The 18,638-nt window shown below is 37.9% G+C and overlaps 1 protein-coding gene across 37 annotated transcripts in view; it reads right to left on the bottom strand.

Moving 5' to 3' along the window:
• HDAC9 (histone deacetylase 9) overlaps positions 1-18,638 on the bottom strand; it is a 1,002,499-nt gene that overhangs the window by 110,396 nt on the left and 873,465 nt on the right. For all 37 annotated transcript variants that reach the window (XR_011383068.1, XR_011383069.1, XM_051853225.2 and 34 more), the window contains one exon: positions 12,256-12,374. Coding sequence is in view for 35 of the 37 variants with exons in the window: in XM_051853225.2 (XP_051709185.2) it covers positions 12,256-12,374 (119 nt within the window). In the remaining 2 variants the exon portion in view is untranslated. The remainder of the gene's footprint in view (positions 1-12,255; positions 12,375-18,638) is intronic.

The raw sequence follows: 18,638 nt of genomic DNA, 5'->3' as shown, positions 1-18,638 counted from the left end.
TTAAAAGATTTATTTTATTTGAAAGGCAGAGTTACACAGAGAGAGAAGGAGAGGCAGAGAAAGAGAGAGAGAGAGAGAGAGAGAGAGGTCTTCCAACCACTGGTTCACTCCCCAGTTGGCCGCAATGGCAAGAGCTGGGCCAATCCAAAGCCAGGAGCCAGGAGCTTCCTCCGGGTCTCCCACGCAGGTGCAGGGGCCCAAGGACCTGGGCCATCCTCTCCTGCTTTTCCAGGCCACAGCAGAGAGCTGGATTGGAAGAGGAGCAGCCAGGACCTGAACCGGTGCCCATATGCAATGCTGGCACTGCAGGTGGTGGCTTCAGCCTCTGTGCCACAGCGCCAACCCCAGCATTTCCATTTGCTTACCATTTCCTCATGTTTGGAGGCTTTGAGTTCCTGTCTTCTGGTTCTTAGAAAATACATAACAGGTTCCTGTAAACTACTATACCACTACTGTGCTAAAGGCCTTATTTCCTCTAAATTTATATTGGCACTCATCCTCCCTCTATACGCCATCCCCTCTACCTTTTCCAGCCCCTAGGAATCACTATTCTATTCCTTCTACTTTGGTGGATGAGCACAATTGCTTACAGAGGGAGCTGGTACTAAGATCTGGGGATGGAGGAGTGGTGGAGGTTGGGCTGAGGACATTTCTTTAAAGGGAGTCCTGCATATTAACAAAAACTTGGAAGAAAAGTATACACTCTCCACCACAACCCTTTTCATATTGTTTATTGAAAATCATCAAATTCTGAAATGAACAGAAAGGTCATTTCTACAGAGCTCTGTTACCAAGGGGTGGGCACAGTTCATGGGCCAAAAGGAAGGGGGATGCAGTTCTTGTTCTGAAACTCCCTGGGGGAAACAGTGGACAGAGGAGATAAGGTGGAGCCCCAGCTTTCTCTCTACAAAGGAACAAACATGGCTAAAGCGTTCAAACTCCTTAACATATTTTAAGAGTTAAATATATTAATAACGTCAATAATTCAGTATTAATTCAAATAGCAAGTTGTAAAAGTACTTTGATGTATGAAGTCTGACCACAGCTTACGTGTTTGAAAACAATAGTGTTCTTAAATTTAATGTTTATTATATTGTTATCATATGTAGTTTTTCATTTTGAAAAGTCTTTTTTCAACGTCATTGCCACATTTCATTGTCATAATAGCCCTAAATCTAATCAAAACAGACATGATTATCTTCTATTTCCGAGAGACAAGTACATGAAGACACAGAAAAAAATTAGTCAATTGGTAGTGAATTAGACCCAAACTGCAGATTCTAAAACTGTCCTTCTTTCTGTAACTACCCAGGGATTCTTAAAGTGTTGTACTTAGACTAGAACTATCAGCATCATTCAGGAATTTGTTGCAAACTTCAGACCCTACCCCAGACTTACTAAATCAGAAATTCTGGGGTTGGAAGCCAGCATCCCCACAACGCTCTCCAGTGAGGAGGCCTGCTGGTGTAGCAATCACTGGACTAGTCCACGGTCTCTCCAGCCCAGGAGTGCTGTGTGAGTAGCCCTTACGACAGGTGGAAGTCTCCCATTTACTCTGCATGATTTACTTGATTATTTTCTCAGATACACATGGACCAATACATGGCGTTCAATCACACAGCTTGATGGATTATCTACTGCTTGGCTCACTTTTTTACTGATTTGATTTGTAAAGTGGATCAAAATCCAGTTGTTTTACTTGCAGTAATCATACAATAAAGGATCAAAATTTATGGTCATGGAAAGAACAATTCTTGTCTATGCTCAGAGCAAACTCAAAGTAAAAATTACATTATTTAAAATTTTTCTCTGATGATAATTTTCATTTGTTTATTTCGACTTTTGCTTTCCAAGTTTCTATTCGATCATTGAAAGCCTACAAAGGAACTATAAAATGGAAATTTAGGGACGCCAGTTGAAGTCCCAGATGCACTGCTTCTGATCCAGCTCCCTGCTCAAGAGCCTTGGAAAGCAAGTGGAAAGTACATACAGATGGAAATTAAGAGACATGAGATCAGCTTCTCATTTTCTTACCTCTGTAACTTGAACAAGTCACTCAATTTTTTTCCATCTTTTTTTTCTAAAAGTAAAAATTTGAATAGCTGTTAAATCTGCTCTAGTGATTTCATGGCAATAAAAAGAAATCCAAGATATAATAATAATGTAATATAAAAAGTATCCTGTGTGTGTATGTATGTGTGTGTATATACATATATGTGTGTGTGAGTATATATATAAAATCTCACTTAACCTAAGAATGGAATTAGATGATGCGGAAAATTAAGGAGGAGGGTGCTTAGCACAGTGTAAATACTCGATTGTCACCAGCAGGGTTATTCTTTTCCTATCCTCAGTAACAACACTGCCAAGATGAAGTCAATGTTTCCTTTCCAGTCAAGAAACTGATCTTCAAAAGGCTGAGTGACCTTTCTGTGGTCAGCCCAAAGGCCCAAGGCAGAATTACCACTGTGCCTTCTTGGACGACCAGACTGCATTTGCAATCTGAAAACCAGGGGACCCTCCACAGCCACTGAGAACCCAGACAATCACATTGGTTTTGAGTAGAAAATCATCTTTTGGATTTCAATTATTAATTCTCAAAGTGCTGCCTAAAAACTCCTCAAAATATCTACCACAGGACTCTATCACATTTTCCTCCTAGAGTTCACATCGGACTTGAAAAATACTCGTATACTCCAACGTCTTCTCTGCCAGTTTTAACTGGAAGCACAGGGTATGATCAAGGAGGCACACAGCATAAAGAGAGGAAGAAAGAGGATTGGGTAGTTGTGTGCATGAGAATGTGAGAGACAAGCCTATGCCCTGTGGCTTGAGGACTAGTTAAGGGAAGCAAAAGGTGCTCTTTCTGGCTGCTCTCTGCCTCCATGTTTTAAGTACCATGTACTGAAAAGGAAACAGATGCCTCAAGTCACTGAAATAGTCAGTGTAAGGCAATGGTAATACACATGCAAAAGGTCACTTGTTAAAGAATACTCACTTCAGTGTTGCTCACCATCCCAATGAAAACCTGCATTCAACCTAAAGGTCTATTAATGGGAGGATATATGGGATATATGGGATACATATACATATGGAATACATATACACTATGCATATGTATAAAATGGCCTATTGTACATGAATCTAAAGAACATACAAATATTCACTAGTACCTGTCCAAAGATACTAAAGCAAAAAAAAAAAAAAGCAGTTTTCATAAGCTATAGTTACAGCATTTCAATTCTTACTTTTTGCCATATATAGTCAATTGAAACCATACTCACTAAAACAATATTGTATGATACATAGTGTGAATCCCCAGATTGCACCATTTTTGCTCCCTACAATGATTACATATCGATATAAAAATGCTTGATGTGAAGCTTAGTAATTTTTTATATCTCCTCACTTTGTCAATGGTTTCCTTTGTTGTGCAGAATCTTGGTGTATGTAATCCCATTTCTCTATTTTTACTTATGTTGTCTGGCCTTTAGGATCATAGAAGAGAGGAGAGGAGAGGAGAGGAGAGGAGAGGAGAGGAGAGGAGAGGAGAGGAGAGGAGAGGAGAGGAGAGGAGAGGGGAGGGGAGTGGAGGGGAGGGGAGTGGAGGGGAGGGGAGGGGAGTGGAGGGGAGGGGAAAAGAGAAAGGAGGGAGGGAGGGAGGGAGGGAAGGAAGGAAGGAAGGAAGGAAGGAAGGAAGGAAGGAAGGAAGGAAGGAAGGAAGACAACAACAACATTGCCCCAATCTATGAATCTATGTCATGGGTATTTTCCATCAAGTTTTCTCCTAGTTTTACAATTTCAGGCCTTAGACTTATGTCATTAACTTATTTTGTGTTGATTTTTCCCACTTTGTATTTTTTTTTTTGTATATGTTGTTGGATCGTCTAAGTTTGTTCATCCTCATGTATTTACCCAGTTTTCTCAGCACTAATTACTGATGAGACTGTCTTTTTCCAATTGTGTGTTCTTGAATCTTTCTTGAAAATCTGTTGACTGTAAGTGTTTGGACTTATTTTAGGTTCTCTATTTTCTTCTGTTGGTCTGTATTTGTTTTTTTTTTTTTTTTGGGGGGGGGGGAATTCCACGTTGTTTTGGTTACTATGCTTTTGTAGTAGATTCTTAAATCAGATAGTGTGATGCCTCAAGCTTTATTCTTCTTGTTCAAGATTGCTTTGGTTATTTAGAGTCTTTTACAGTTCTACACAAATTTTAGATTATTTTTGCTACTTCTGTGACAAAAGTCATTGACAATTTGTTAGGGATTGCATTGTGAATATCGCCTTTATTAGTAAGGATTTTTTTTCTTTCTTTTTTTTTGACAGGCAGAGTTAGACAGTGAGAGAGAGAGACAGAGAGAAAGGTCTTCCTTCCGTTGGCTCACCCTGCAAATGGTTGCCACAGCTGGCGCGCTGCGCCGATCTGAAGCCAGGAGCCAGGTGCTTCCTCCTGGTCTCCCATGTGGGTGCAGGGCCCAAGCACCTGGGCCATCCTCCACTGCCTTCCCAGGGCACAGCAGAGAGCTGGACTGGAAGAGGAGCAACCGGGACAGAATCCAGCACCCCAACCAGGACTAGAACCTGGGGTACCAGTGCCGCAGGAGGAGGATTAGCCAAGTGAGCCACGGCACCGGTCATATTAGTAAGGATTTTCAACAATGTCATCTCTACTCTAACCCAGGATCACGGTATAGATATTCATTGCTTTGTGTCTTCATCAAATTTTCATCATTGTTTTTACAATTCTCAGGATTCAGATTTTCACCTTCTTCATTAAATTTATTCAGAAAGGTTTGCTTTCTTTCATAACATAAATGGGATTGTTTTCTTGATTTATTTCTCAGAGAGTTCATTTTGAGTAGATAGAAGTGCTGTTGATTTTTCTATGTTGCTATTGTATCCTGCAACTTCATGATACTAATTTATTTGTTCTAACAGTTTTTTGGTTGTTGCTGTAGTCTTTAGGGTCTTCTATATATAAGAACAAATTATTTGAAACAGAGACAATTTCAATTCTTCCTTTCCAATTAGGATGCTATTTATTTGTTTATTTTTGTCCGACTGCTCTGGCTAGGACCTCTAGTACTATATTAAATAGAAAGAGAAAGAGGGCATATCCTTGCCCTGATCCTAATCTTAAAGGAAAATCATTTCAATGTTTTACCCTTGAGTGCAGGAGTACTTCACAAAGTTCATGGAAAACTGGATTTTAAAGATAAAATTGTTTTGGTTAAAATTTTTTTGAAATCCATGCATGACTTTTGCATTACACACATGTTCCATGAACTCTTTGAAGGCCCTTGATATTGCTAGCCACAGGTTGTGATGTGTGGCCTTTTTTGAGATGAGATACATTTCTTTTACACATAGTTTGTTGAGAATTGTTATCATGAAAAGATGCTAAGTTTTGTCAAAGAAAAATGTTTATGTGTTCAGGTGATCAAATGGTTCTTGGCCTTTCTTCTGTTAATATGGATAATCAGATATATTGATGTGCCCATGCTGAACTCATTTTGTATCCCAGGGTAAATCCCATTCATTCATGGAAAATTGTCCTAACACGCTGTTGAATTTGGTTTGGTAGCATTTTGTTGTTGTTGTTTTTCCCCATTCTTAGCTTTGTTTATTTCTGATTCTACACTGTGTTTCAGACAGTTCATTTGTTTAAAAAGTATCAGTGGACAATTTATTCTGCAATAGCATATTAATAACATCCAGAACAGATCACATTCTCATATATCACAACAAGGTGCAGGATCAACCCGAAGGTAGGCAGGATCTATATCACAAAATAACATTCTTTGTTTTATTTTTAAAGCATTGCATTTATTCTAATTACTCCTGAATTGCTGGCCATCCGCTTTCCATTTTTCAAATAAGACTCTAAAGTATCTTCAACCAAGTTGCAGCTTCTGTGTTGTCTATTTTATGTTCAAATATGCCATCTAATTCCAAGACATTCAAATATGCCATCTATTCATAAGATTTTCATTGACTGTTTAGAATTGTTAAAATGAAACCAACATGTTTGATTTTCAGCACAGTGCAAAGGTGCAAAGGTTCCTTAAAATGCATGTCTTTTTTTTTTTCTAATTCTATTTTGTTTCAACACAAATGCGGTTTTCTCATTTAGTGAAAGTTGTCTCATTGAAAAAAAAAAGAAAAAACCAAATGAAACCAACAGTAAAATATAAAACTATTAATTCATAGTAATTAATCATTTATTCCTTTCACTGAAGGAGTTTATTAATTTATTCCTGGCATTGAATTAATTAATTCATTTATTAATATTCCTGTCACTGACTTATCACCCTACTTCTCCCTCCATTGTTTTGTTTCTAAGAAACAAACTCAATTACAAAATTAATGAGGGACAAATTTTGAAATTTGAACGTAGATGTCTCTTCTGCACTTGCCTTAATTCTTCACATTTATTTCAAGTTTAATATTGAATGATCTAATCAGCACCCACCACCCTGCTTCTCTCAGCAGGAACGGAGTGAATTTATCTCACCAACTATATTCCATCTTGTTTTAATAGATGGAACTCAGTATTTTGCCCAAGGACCACTATCACAAAGAAATCCTGAGGGCTGGCATGGTGGCATAGCGGATTAAGCCACCACTTGCAACGCCTGCATCCCATATGGGCGACTGTTCATGTTCCAGCTGCTCTGCTTCAGATCCACCTCCCTACTAATGCGCCTGGGAAGCATCAGAGGACGATCCAAGTGCTTGGGCCCCTGCACCCACATGAGAGACCCAGATGAAGCTCCTGGCTCCTGGCTTCCGCATGGCCCAGCCCCAGCTGTTGCAGCCATTTGGGGAGTGAACCAGTGGATGGAAGACCTCTCTCTCTTTCCCTCTCTCTCTCTGTGTAACTGTGCCAATAAGGTAAAATTTTTTTAAGAATTTATGGCTTTCTGTAGACACTCTGGCAAAAAAAAACACAAACAAACAAACAAACAAACAAAAAAAACCTAAATGAAAGATCTCCGCGAGTGAGATCCCAGTGGAAAGAACAGGTCATCAAAGAAGGAGGCACCTTTCTCTGAAGGGAGCAGAGAACTTCCACTTTGATTATGGCCTTGTCTAAATAAGATCAGAGTTGGCGAACTCGAAAGGCTTCCATAGCCTTGGCAACTCATGACAAGAGCCTAGGGTGATTACTGAAGACATAAACCAGAGTGTCAATTGTTAAGTCAACAACAGGAGTCACTGTACACTTACTCCTCATGTAAGATCTCTGTCCTTAATGTGTTGTACAATGTGAATTAATGCTATAACTAGTACTTAAACAGTACTTTACACTTTACGTTCTGTGTGGGTGCAAACTGATGAAATCCTTACTTAGTATATACTAAATAGATCTTCTGTATATAAAGAAAATTGAAAATGAATCTTGATGTGAATGGAATGGGAGAGGGAGCGGGAGATGGGAGGGTTGTAGGTGGGAGGGAAGTTATGGGGGAAAAAAGCCACTGTAATCCAAAAGCTGTACTTTGGAAATTTATATTTATTAAATAAAAGTTAAAAAAAATTAAAAAAAAATAATACTGATGTGACCCCAACTCTTTGATGTAATAACACAGTGGTATATATGATTATAACTTTAATGTCCCAGAGTATTATAATACAAATTAATATATGGTTTTAATTAAAAAAGAAATTATGGCTTTCTCATTTAACATTTACATTCGTTTCATAATATTTCTATTAAAAGGAAATGTTAAACAAGTGGCCACTATCAAGAACAATTTTTAGAATCTGAAATTTATGAAAATTAAAATATATGAAATATATATTTGTGATTCAAAACCTACAAAGAAGTGGAAATGATGCGAGGATAGCAATGAGGTTTTGGCTCAATCTATAGCCAGCTCCATAGACAAATCAAATGAACAGGTGCATGGCATTGTTAACTAACCTTGTAGATTTGTGGGTGTTCCAAAACGTTTGTGGAAAATGGAATTAAAAGATTATTTTGTTGCAAGAATTTTTGAAATCCACACTTTTTTTTAACAGTATGATTTCCATGAACTTTTAAAAATGCTATTGTATTGGCATAGAGGATGAAGCAGAATGATATAAACTATCATAGTCCAGTATGTATAATGAAGTTCGTTTGCTTCTTGGATCTTATTACAGCTTAGGTTAGCAGTCAACTGCTTCGAGACTTAGTTTTGGGAGATGGACTCATGAAGGAATCTTTGTACTTCCTCAAGGATAACTCACAGCTACGGATAAATGCATTTTTACAGGTATTTGACTCCAAAGACTGCTCCCTCCCTGTCCTACAGGCATTCACGGGGGAAACAAAAGGATGAGAATACTACCAACGGGGAGTAAAACTTTCCACCAAGAAGAAGAGAGTAATTGAAGTCTGTGAGTGTTGTTGGATTTTCCCCAATGATGACTTGTCAAAAATCACACATATATTTGGTGAGGGACATGGTTCCTCCTTGAGGATGTAAAATGCGTACTCAAGGACCATATTTTATATGTTTATAAAAGGAATATATGAATATAGGATGTCACCAAGGGGGGCTATCATCTCACAGTGACTTTTGCATGACTCCAAAGAAATAAAACCTGTTCACATGATTAAAGCAGTTGGGACAGATGAATTCACTATGTGACACCAACGAAAGCACAGAAGAGTACAGGTGTTGAAAAGGAAGAAAATCCCAGTCAGCATAGAAAGAATCTGCACTACAGAAGCTCTTTCTAAACATTGACAACACTATATAAAGCTGGGAGATGCTGTGGTATGGTTAATTCGTGTTATTGTTTTAACACAGTACTTTATCATAACAGTCTAAAGCAGATAATTTATTTAAAATCAGCACATATGGACTGTCACTGTGGCATAGTGGGTTAATCCACTGCCTGTGATGCCAGCACCCCAAATGGGCACCGAATCGTGTCCCAGCTACTCCACTTCCAAGCCAGCTCCCTACTAATGGCCTGGGAAGGCAGCGGAGGATGGCCCAAGTGCTTGAGTCTCTGCATCCAGGTGGGAAACCCTGATAAAGCTCAGGCCTCCTGTCTTTGTCCTCGTGCAGCCCTGGACATTGAGGTCATTTGGAAGTGAACAAGCAGACGGACAATTCTCTCTCTCTCTCGCTCTCTCTCTCTCTTTCTCTGCCATACTTTAAAAATAGATAAAACTTGCACAAAACCCAACTCTGATATTTTTGTTATAGTTTCACATCAGAGAACACATTATTTAAAGAAATGAGGGGAAGAAAGACAAATACAGCAGTCAAGAAACCAAGAGTCACTTTCAATTTTAAATCATTTCAACATTTGAGACTTAACTCACAGCATCAACCATTTTTAAAAATCAATCAATAAAAATATTTAAAAAGAAACAAAAAGCCCAGTTGTTGTGGCCTGATTTCTATTTTCCTTTCAGATGTATCCAATAGAATATCTATTTTAAAAGACTGATTCAATGGGCTATGGAATACATAATCTTAGCATCTCAGACAAGATAGTATCCTGGAAATCACCCTCTAAAATAATCCAATTTCTACTTGCAGCAGGATGAATTTTGCCAGAATTGGATAACATTAGAAGTGGAATTTGTTTTTGCATCTTCTACTTAATTTTGCTTCGTTAACTCATTTCTGACTGTATTTGGGGTATTTCCCCAAATGAAGGATGTCTTCTGGCATGGGACATTGGGAGCCCATGTTCACTCGTGTCTGGAACCATTACATCCAAGTGGTAGGAATCCATCTGCCAAGTGGTTACAAAGCAGAGTTCCAGTGCTGGTCCAGTGTGGAGCCATTGGGAATAATGCGCTAGCTGTCCAGGAATCCCAGCTTTCACCCAGTTAGTGTGGCAGCACCTTTAGCAGATAGCCGATGTGAAATGATGAATCCAGTTGCTGAGATGTGAGGCTAGGCTGTGTTGGTTTTTATGTCAGTGCTCTGGGACTAGTTAGTGTCCATCTCAGACTGTGTGGCTCCACGGGTTTGGGGGTGAATTTTGTTTCTCTAGGGAATGCATATGAATTCTTTCTGTTTTTTTTTTTTTCATATATTTTGCAGAATAATTTTCTCTTTAAGCAGAAAAACTGCAACGAATGCCTCATGCAATTTCATCTAACTACAGATTCAGGATGAGCACTTTAGCTTTGACCCCAGTTATATCAGATGGTTAAAAAAGTTGTTTTCCTCAGCTATGAGGTGATTGAACTGTTTTAGGCAGCCTCAAGTACAGATCCTCTCCCTTCACTGTGCATCTTTTCCATATTAAAACAAAAGACTGATTCTTGTATCACTTAAAACTTGGGTCTCTTTTCTTTTCTTAGGACATATTCTCTTTTGAGTAGAAAAGATATCTAAGGGAAGAAATAAATGCGCAGAGGCTAGGAGTGGGAGGTGAGGAATTGCACAGATTATAGACAAGCTTATTATGGGATACAAAGAGGAGTTTCCCTCAAAATGGATGCAAATATATATAAATGTATAAAAATACTTGACAGTTTTCTTGCATTTTATTGAAGTTGAAAATGGTAGAACCCATATCTCTTTCATATATGACCACAAGAGCAAACTACACTACTATCTTCTGTTCTACTTTCCAAGATGACATTTGAACTTGGTTTAGCCCCCAATGAACAAATTAATTAAGAAAAAGTTTAGTCCCTTCTAAATTATTTTGAGAAATGGACATGTCAAAGTTTGCGACATTAGCAAGGAGAAAGATCTAAGATAGACATTCCTCCTTCCCAAAGGAAATTCCGGATGTAAGGGCAAGGAAGATCTTTTGTGGATTTCTACCTTTGTTCTCCATGTGTTCTGCAGGCTTATTTCAGTTGGGGATGCAAACCTTATTTTTTTTTTTAATTCAAACTAAACTGTTCACTTGTCTTATCTGCAGTAGAAGGACCGACTTCCATTTAAATGGAGTTTCATGAAGAAACAAGCACACAAAGAAAAGAATCATAAAGACGTTTGACACAAGCAAACCCTTCTCTATTCAATTTTTCCAAAATTGTGAATGATTATGCTTTTTTTTGGTCTTTGTGGAGTTGTCTGTTTTAATATGTTTTCAATAGACAACAAGGCACCAAGAATCTTGGGTAAATTATAGATGTTAAAAATAGCCACTACCTAATAATGTTACTGAAATAATTAGAGTTTAGAAAGCTCTCACATGAGAAGCCAACTAAAAAACAAAGGTTGGCATGATGCTGTTTCTTTGGTTCTTTCCAAATTAATACAGCACACTTGCTCCAAACTCATCTCTCCCACTGAAAACTATATGGGTTGTTTTTCTTGTGTTTGTTTTCTGATTCCACCTAAAATATACAACAGCGGAAACTATTCTTTGTGTAATCTTATTTTTTCCTTCTTTTTTATTTTTATTTTTTATTTTTTGAAGATATTCATAACACCAGCAGACATTTGTATGCATGGATTCTACATATGGCTTACTTTCTTATAAAGCAAAGAAATTATTCTTCAAGAACATCTCTCTCTAGCCCAAATGCACTCTGTCATGTTATTCAAATGTACAGTAACACACAATTCATTCCTTCATTTGATGTGTGACTGCTAAGGATCACAGCCCAAAAGCTCGACTTTGCAACACAACAGAAGAGCAATAGAGACCCTGAGCTTTGCTCAGAGAAATGTACAGGGTCTCCAAGAAAGGGGAAAACCTATGTATTCAAACCCAGAAGAGCATAATATTATTGAGATACAGCTATGAGGACTTTTCAAAATGTGAATGGAAAAAGCATTTTCTGAAAAACATTCTGCATGGGTTTGAAATTTTTTTTGCATTCAAATAAGCTTATCTTTTAACTCCATATCCCTACCGACTGGTCACAGTGACCTCATCTTTTTACCCCAAGTACAATGAAATCAAAACTGCTACTTCCTCTCCTTGCAAAGAGCCCAGTGACTTTGCTTGACTCCTGACTTGTCATGTCAGTGAGCTGCATGTGGTGAACCAGATCTTAGAACATTTCTTGCTTTAAACGCAAAATGGGACCCCTGAAAAACATAGAGGTTCTGACATGCCCCATGGAAGCCACCAAAGGAATTCATTCACCTTCACTCTTTGGAAAGACCTATTTCAATGCAGAAGGGAATCTGACAGTGCAGGCAACACATCCAAATCATTTTCAAATGACTCAACCAAGGTTTACTGGACTACGTACTGGGTCTTGTCTATCTTCAAGACCCTGGCGGTATTATGGCCCCACGGCATTTCCGAGTCTGGAGGAGGTACTTACACTTTGCTGTTACTTTGTACCCCCCAAGAGGAGGAGTGTGGCCTTCTAACGCATCAAATCCAGCGGAAACTAGGACCAGGTCTGGATCAAACTCTTTGGCCACAGGCATCACGACAGTCCTGCAGAGGGAAAAAAGCAACCAGTCACACATGGCAACAGCGGATATCTGTAAAAAAAAAAAAAATCATTCAGGGAAAACGACTTGGCACAACCTCAAGAACTTCCCGAGAATAAAGAAAAAGGGGAAAAGAAAACACTATTTGAAAGGATCAAAAACTGATCATTTCCTTAATACTGAATCACTGTTATTTTAGCATCCCAACTCACTCTTTTTTTTTTCTTTCATCTTTTTTTTTCTCTCCAAATTAAAAAAAAAAAAAAGAAAAAAAAAGAACTCACATACTTTGCAGGTACATTCTAAAGCCCGTCCCATTACATGCACATCTGTGGCTGTTTTATCCCACTGCCTATAAAAAAACCTGCTTCTTCCTAGGGAGTGACTAATGTTTTACAGAGGAAAGTCAAAGCTTTAGTGAAAACCTGGCTTGCTACATTTAGGAAGAACTTGGTGTAAATTTGAACTATAAATTTCTTTTGGGAAAAAGTTTGCTTTCCCAAGTTTTTTTAAAAAAACATTTTTAAATATTTGTCGTGGTAGGGGGTGACTCTTGCAAAGGAAAAAACACGAAATTCCCTTAATAGAATCCAGACTATATTGTTAAGTGAGTCCAAGGTCAGACACACCAGGAATGTGGCAGCCTCATCCATGAAGCAGCCCGGCTGGCCTCACGCAGACACGTCAGCACTTTCTCTCTTCAACCTTTTCAAGGTTCCCTAACCTCTTTCTCATCCATGCTGGTTTTGCGAGAGAATGACTAATGGATGCTACTGGGGTTCATACACTTTTTTTTTAAAAGAAGTAATACAGATTTCCAGAGCAGAACCCCATTATAAAAATTCAAATTTTAAGGACTGTTGATGAAAGAAGGAAACTGTACACCATAGTGAATTTAAAAAGTAGTAGATCACTACTGTACTTGTGAGAAATAACTAAAATAAATATTAAAGTAGTGATTCTTGAGTATTGGTATAATTAGCTTATCTTATTGATGTATAAGTTTTAGTTTTTCTACAATGATTACATATTAATTTTACATTTATAATTAACTGTATATCATGAACAAAGTTACTAAACTTATAAAATATACTTAATTGAAATTTACCCAGAGACTAAAATGTATAAGTACTTTCTAAGAATTCTACTAGTGTCTTTTAAGTTCCAGCCTTCAAGTTCATGGAAGCAACATGCAGGGTAGTCTTTTCAACAACTGGAAGACCACATAAATATGAATTTCCCATCAGTGAATCTAAGCAAAAGCTAATTTTATTTACTATGTATTCTTTCATTGTGTTTTTTAAAACAGCTACATTTCGTAGCGAGACATATTAGATTTTTTTCCCTTTTCAATAAAAGCAACTCTTACATTGTAGTTTTCATTAAAAGTGTCACATTCAGTTAATTTTCTGTGTTTCACATAAGTTAAATAGCTATTTATTATATGTGATTCTTTTATATTTCTATTTTTTCAAAAAATTTTTAAAAATTACATCCTAACTTTAGAACAAAATGGAAATAAAATGAAACAAAAATAATAAAATGAAATAAAAACAAAATAAAGAGCAATTTGCTTTTTAACTGGAAACTTGACATGGAATGAGTAGATTTTCATTTTAATGCAAATATTTTGTTCATCAAGACATATTTCCCTCTTACTAAAGGAATATATTTATGTCACTTATCTCCAAATATACAGATCCACTAAGTTCCATTGGAAGGTTCTGTTGGAAGTACATTTGTCACATAGGCCATTCCTGAATTCACAAACATAGGAGTTTCACAGTTTCAAAGTTCTCAAAATGTTCTGTCACACAGAACCTATCTCACATATTGGAATTCACTCCAAAACATGAGAAAAAGATGGAAAAGAAACATGCATCATCTGATAGACTCCTTCCATTGAAAAATATACATGCTATTTATTTGTTGAACAAATCAGTGATGTAGGGTTGGGACTCAGTTGTAGGATGAGATGCTGCAATATATCCTGGCTATTTTCTATTACATTGAAGAAAGACATGGAAACATGTGCTTTACATGATGATAGTGGTGTGGTTCATTCATTTCAGCAAGTGTGTATCAAATGTCTCCGATGCTGCAAACACCGCCTTGGTCTAAAGGTGTGTTCAATTTTGAACTGACGCCCATTTATTTTCATATTGTTGACACTGAATTCTCTTTTGCTCACCTCTCTGATACAAACTGTTGAAGCTCAGACTCCTCAGATCTCTAAAATAGTTGTTTTGGCAGCTATTTTAGAAATGGCCTCAGAAGTGATACACTCTTCTGTTTATGTCAATATAGACTGGTTTTATTTGAAAGATCTACAGCATCTGCTATGGTTTGAATTTTCCCTCATGTTGAAATTTAATTGCTATTGTAACGGCAGTAAGAGGTAAAGTCTAAGAAATGATTAGGCCATGAGGGTATCTGATGAATGGGTTAATGCCATTATCAACCGGAATGGGAGGCTGAAAATAGTATGAGGTTGGCTCAATTTTTCTCCCTGACTTGCACATTAGTGTTCCCTCCCACTAAATTATTATTCAAGACACAGCCTAAGTCCAGCACCACAATCTTGGCCTTACTAGATGCCATAGCTGTGAGCCAAACCAACCTCTCTTTGTTATAAACCACCTTATTTCAGTATTCTGTTAAAGCAACACAAAATGGACTAAGATGGTGTATCAAAAGTTGAAAACTATATTTAGCAATACTGATTGGAAAAATTAATGAAATTTTCCTTAGAATAATTCCTTAAAGAAATTCATTTAAAGTTTTATCTGAAAAATTGAGTTTTCTGATGGGACAGCAAAACAAGCATACATGTCTACCACTGTCAGCAACTCAATGAAGAGAAAGTACAGAAACACACATAAAAACTCATGGCCAACGATAGCAGGAAACTACAAAAAATTCATGGAAAATGGTGCCAAATAGTTTTTAAATCCATGCATCATTTTTTCATAATATACATTTTCCATCATCTTTTTGTATATACTTCATATATATCAAAAAAATAAAACAAATAACTTATGTTTGCATGCATGGGATATTAAGCATTTCCTGAATGTAATACAGAGTAGTGTCAGTGCTCAGATTCTGTTTTCTGATATCAATCTCAAACTAAAGGACACTGGGATCCTTGGAGAAGTGGTTGATTTAACAACCGTGCCAAGGACAATTTAAAGTGACTAATCCATGTATCGTGGTGACAGAAAGCAATGAAATGCTCAAAAAAGGGATGGCAAGAAATCAATAGTGCATGTGAATAGTGCAAGAGTTCCCCATGGCCAAAACTGGAATGATTTGAGGAATAACAGTGCAAGAAATTCTCAAAAAGTTCACGGAAAGTGTGTATTAAGAAAAAAAAATTAGAAAAAAAAAAAAACACCTCTGTGTAGATTTAAAGAAAATTGTACCAAGATAATTTTATATTTTAATTCCACTCTTTCATGAAGTGTTGGTGAGTACCCTAATATTGGATTAAAATTCATGGAATCAAATAAGTATCCAGGAGTCTATTGTAAAATAAATGAATAAAGAGGGGAGGAAGTAGCTCTTCCATGCAGGAAAATGTTAGCCAATAAATGTAGCATATTGGAAGCAAGTAGAAAGTTATCATTTGATCAAGGTGGCAATAATCGATTCAGGCAAGATATAGGAGTGAATGCTAAAATTAATGGTCAACTTAAAACAAGCTTGAGACCTGTGTAACACAAAGCACAGGCTCCAATATATTAAAAAGGAAGTAATGGAAAATTTACAAAGTTGAAAACTGTAGGAAGCATCATAATGAAGTGACCTAAATTAGCATGTTCAGTGATCTGACTTATTAATACTCCCTGATGCAATGCATTGAGGGAGGCAGGTTGATTCTGTGATATTCTTTCTATATACATACACACACACAATATAAAACTTCAAATCCAATAACAAGAAAATATCAGAAAAACTGGAATTGAAAATTGTTTGACATGATAACTAACTAGTTTTAAGCAGAAGTCATGATCGTGAAAGTCAAAGAAATACTAAAGAGTTATTACAGATTGGAGGATAAAAAGGAGGCACAGCATCTAATAGCAGTATGTGGGAGTTTGGAATAGAAACTTGGATCCTTGCAAAAAAAATTAGTGGAAAACCTGCAGTTCCACTTCAATTCTATAGCTAACAGCATTGTACAATATTATTTTTTAATTTAGGTAATTGTACTATAATTACACAAGTTTTTAACATTAGAACATTAGGGGACTCTATGTGTCAGGTATAGGCGAACTCTACTATTTTGACAGCTCTTCTGTGATTTCAATGTTATTTCAAAATAAAATGCTGAGGTCAGCGCTGTGGCGCAGCAGGTTAAAGCCCTGGCCTGAAGCCCCAGCATCCCATTTGGGCGCTGGTTCTAGTCCCAGCTGCTCCTCTTCCGATCCAGTTCTCTGCTATGGCCTGGGAAAGCAACAGAGGATGGCCCAAGTACTTGTGCCCCCCCCAGCCCTGACTATTGCCATCATTTGGAGGGTGAACTAGCAGATGGAAGATACTTCTCTTTCCCTCCCTCCCTCTCTTTTTTTCTTTTACTCTCTTTCTCTGTCACTCTGTCTTTCAAATAAAAAACTAAATGTAATAAAAAAGAGTGGGAAATTTTTCAATAGGTTTATTTTTAACAAATTTCCAGGACAGGGAATTTAGGAGCAAACTAAAAACATGAAACAAAGAGACTGTCTTGCACTTTCTACCATGGGGCCAGAGAAGAGAGAGACACTCTATCCACTGAGGAAGTAGGTACAGTGAAAGCAAAAGGAGGCAGGACTGACAACAGGAAAGTAGGAAAGAACAGGCCATGTCCCAGCATCTAATTTACCTATTCTTTTTTTTTCTTTATTTATTTGACAGGTAGAGTTATAGACAGTGAGAGAGACAGAGAGAAAGGTCTTCCTTCCTTTGGTTCACTCCCCAAATGGCCGCTATGGCTGGAACTACGCCGATCCAAAGCCAGGAGCCAGGTGCTTCTTCCCAGTCTTCCATGAGGGTGTAGTGGCCCAAGCACTTGGGCCATCCTCCACTGCTTTCCCGGGCCACAGCAGAGAGCTGGACTGGAAGAGGAGCAACCGGGACTAGAACCGGTGCCCATACGGGAAGCCATCGCCATAGGCAGAGGATTAACCAAGTGAGCCACAGTGCTGGCCCCATAATTTACCTTTTCCTATGGTAGTCTCCTGGTAGAAAATTCAGAATGCCTCTTTCTTTTAAGGAAAATCTATTTTATTCATTTGAAAAGCAGAACGAAAGAAAGGAGGGGGTAAGCGATATCTTCCATCTGCTGGTTCACTCCCCAAATGGCCACAACCAGGAGCCTGGAACTCCATCCAGGTCTCACATGTGGGTGGCAGGAATTCAAGTATTTGGTGCATCTTTCGCTGCTTAGCAAATGCATTAACAGGGAGCTGGAAAGGAACCAGAGCAGCCAGGATTAAGCTGCTGCCTGCAATACTAGTGTCCCATATGGTTCAAGTCCCGGCTGCTCCACTTCCAATCCAACACCCTACTAATGGTTCTGGCAAAGCAGCAGAAGACCACTCAAATACTGGGGCCCCTACCACCCACATAGGAGGCCTGCATGGAGTTCCTGGCTCCTGGTTGTATCTGGCCCAGCCCTGGCCATTGCAGCCATTGGAGGAGTGAACAAACAGAAGCGCCTCCTCTTTCTGTCTCTTCCTCTCTCTGTAATTCTGCCTTTCAGATAAATAAAATAAAAATATGTGTTAGAAACCAGAATGGTATTGGCAATAAAAATAAATATGTAGACCAACGGAATGGATTAAAGATCCCAGAAGTTAATCCATTGCATCTATAGCCAGCAGTTCTTCGATAAAGGTACCAAAAACATGCACTCAACAAAGGACATTCTCTTCAATAAACGGTGCTGGGAAAATTGCATTCTTTATGTGGAAGACTGAAGCTTGCCACACATCATTCTCATCTCTCACCCTTTACAAAATCAACTCGATTGGATCAAAGATCTAAATGTAAGACCTCCAGATAGCAAACGATTAGAATGAAGCATAAAGGAAGCACTTCAAAACACTGACACATTCAATGGTTTTTGTTTTTTTTTTTTTCTGAGAAGACTTCAAAAGCCCAGGCAATAAAAGCAAAATCTCATCTGACAAATGGGATTATAAGAAACTCAAAAGTTTCTGCACAGCAAGAAAACAGAGTGAAGAGACACCCAATACAATGGGAGAAATTTGCAAACTATTCCTCC

The sequence above is a fragment of the Oryctolagus cuniculus genome, chromosome 16 (genome assembly GCF_964237555.1).
Source record: "Oryctolagus cuniculus chromosome 16, mOryCun1.1, whole genome shotgun sequence".
Classification (NCBI taxonomy): domain Eukaryota; kingdom Metazoa; phylum Chordata; class Mammalia; order Lagomorpha; family Leporidae; genus Oryctolagus; species Oryctolagus cuniculus.
Note: the sequence above shows the minus strand (reverse complement) of the source record. Positions and strands in the feature narration are given on the sequence as shown.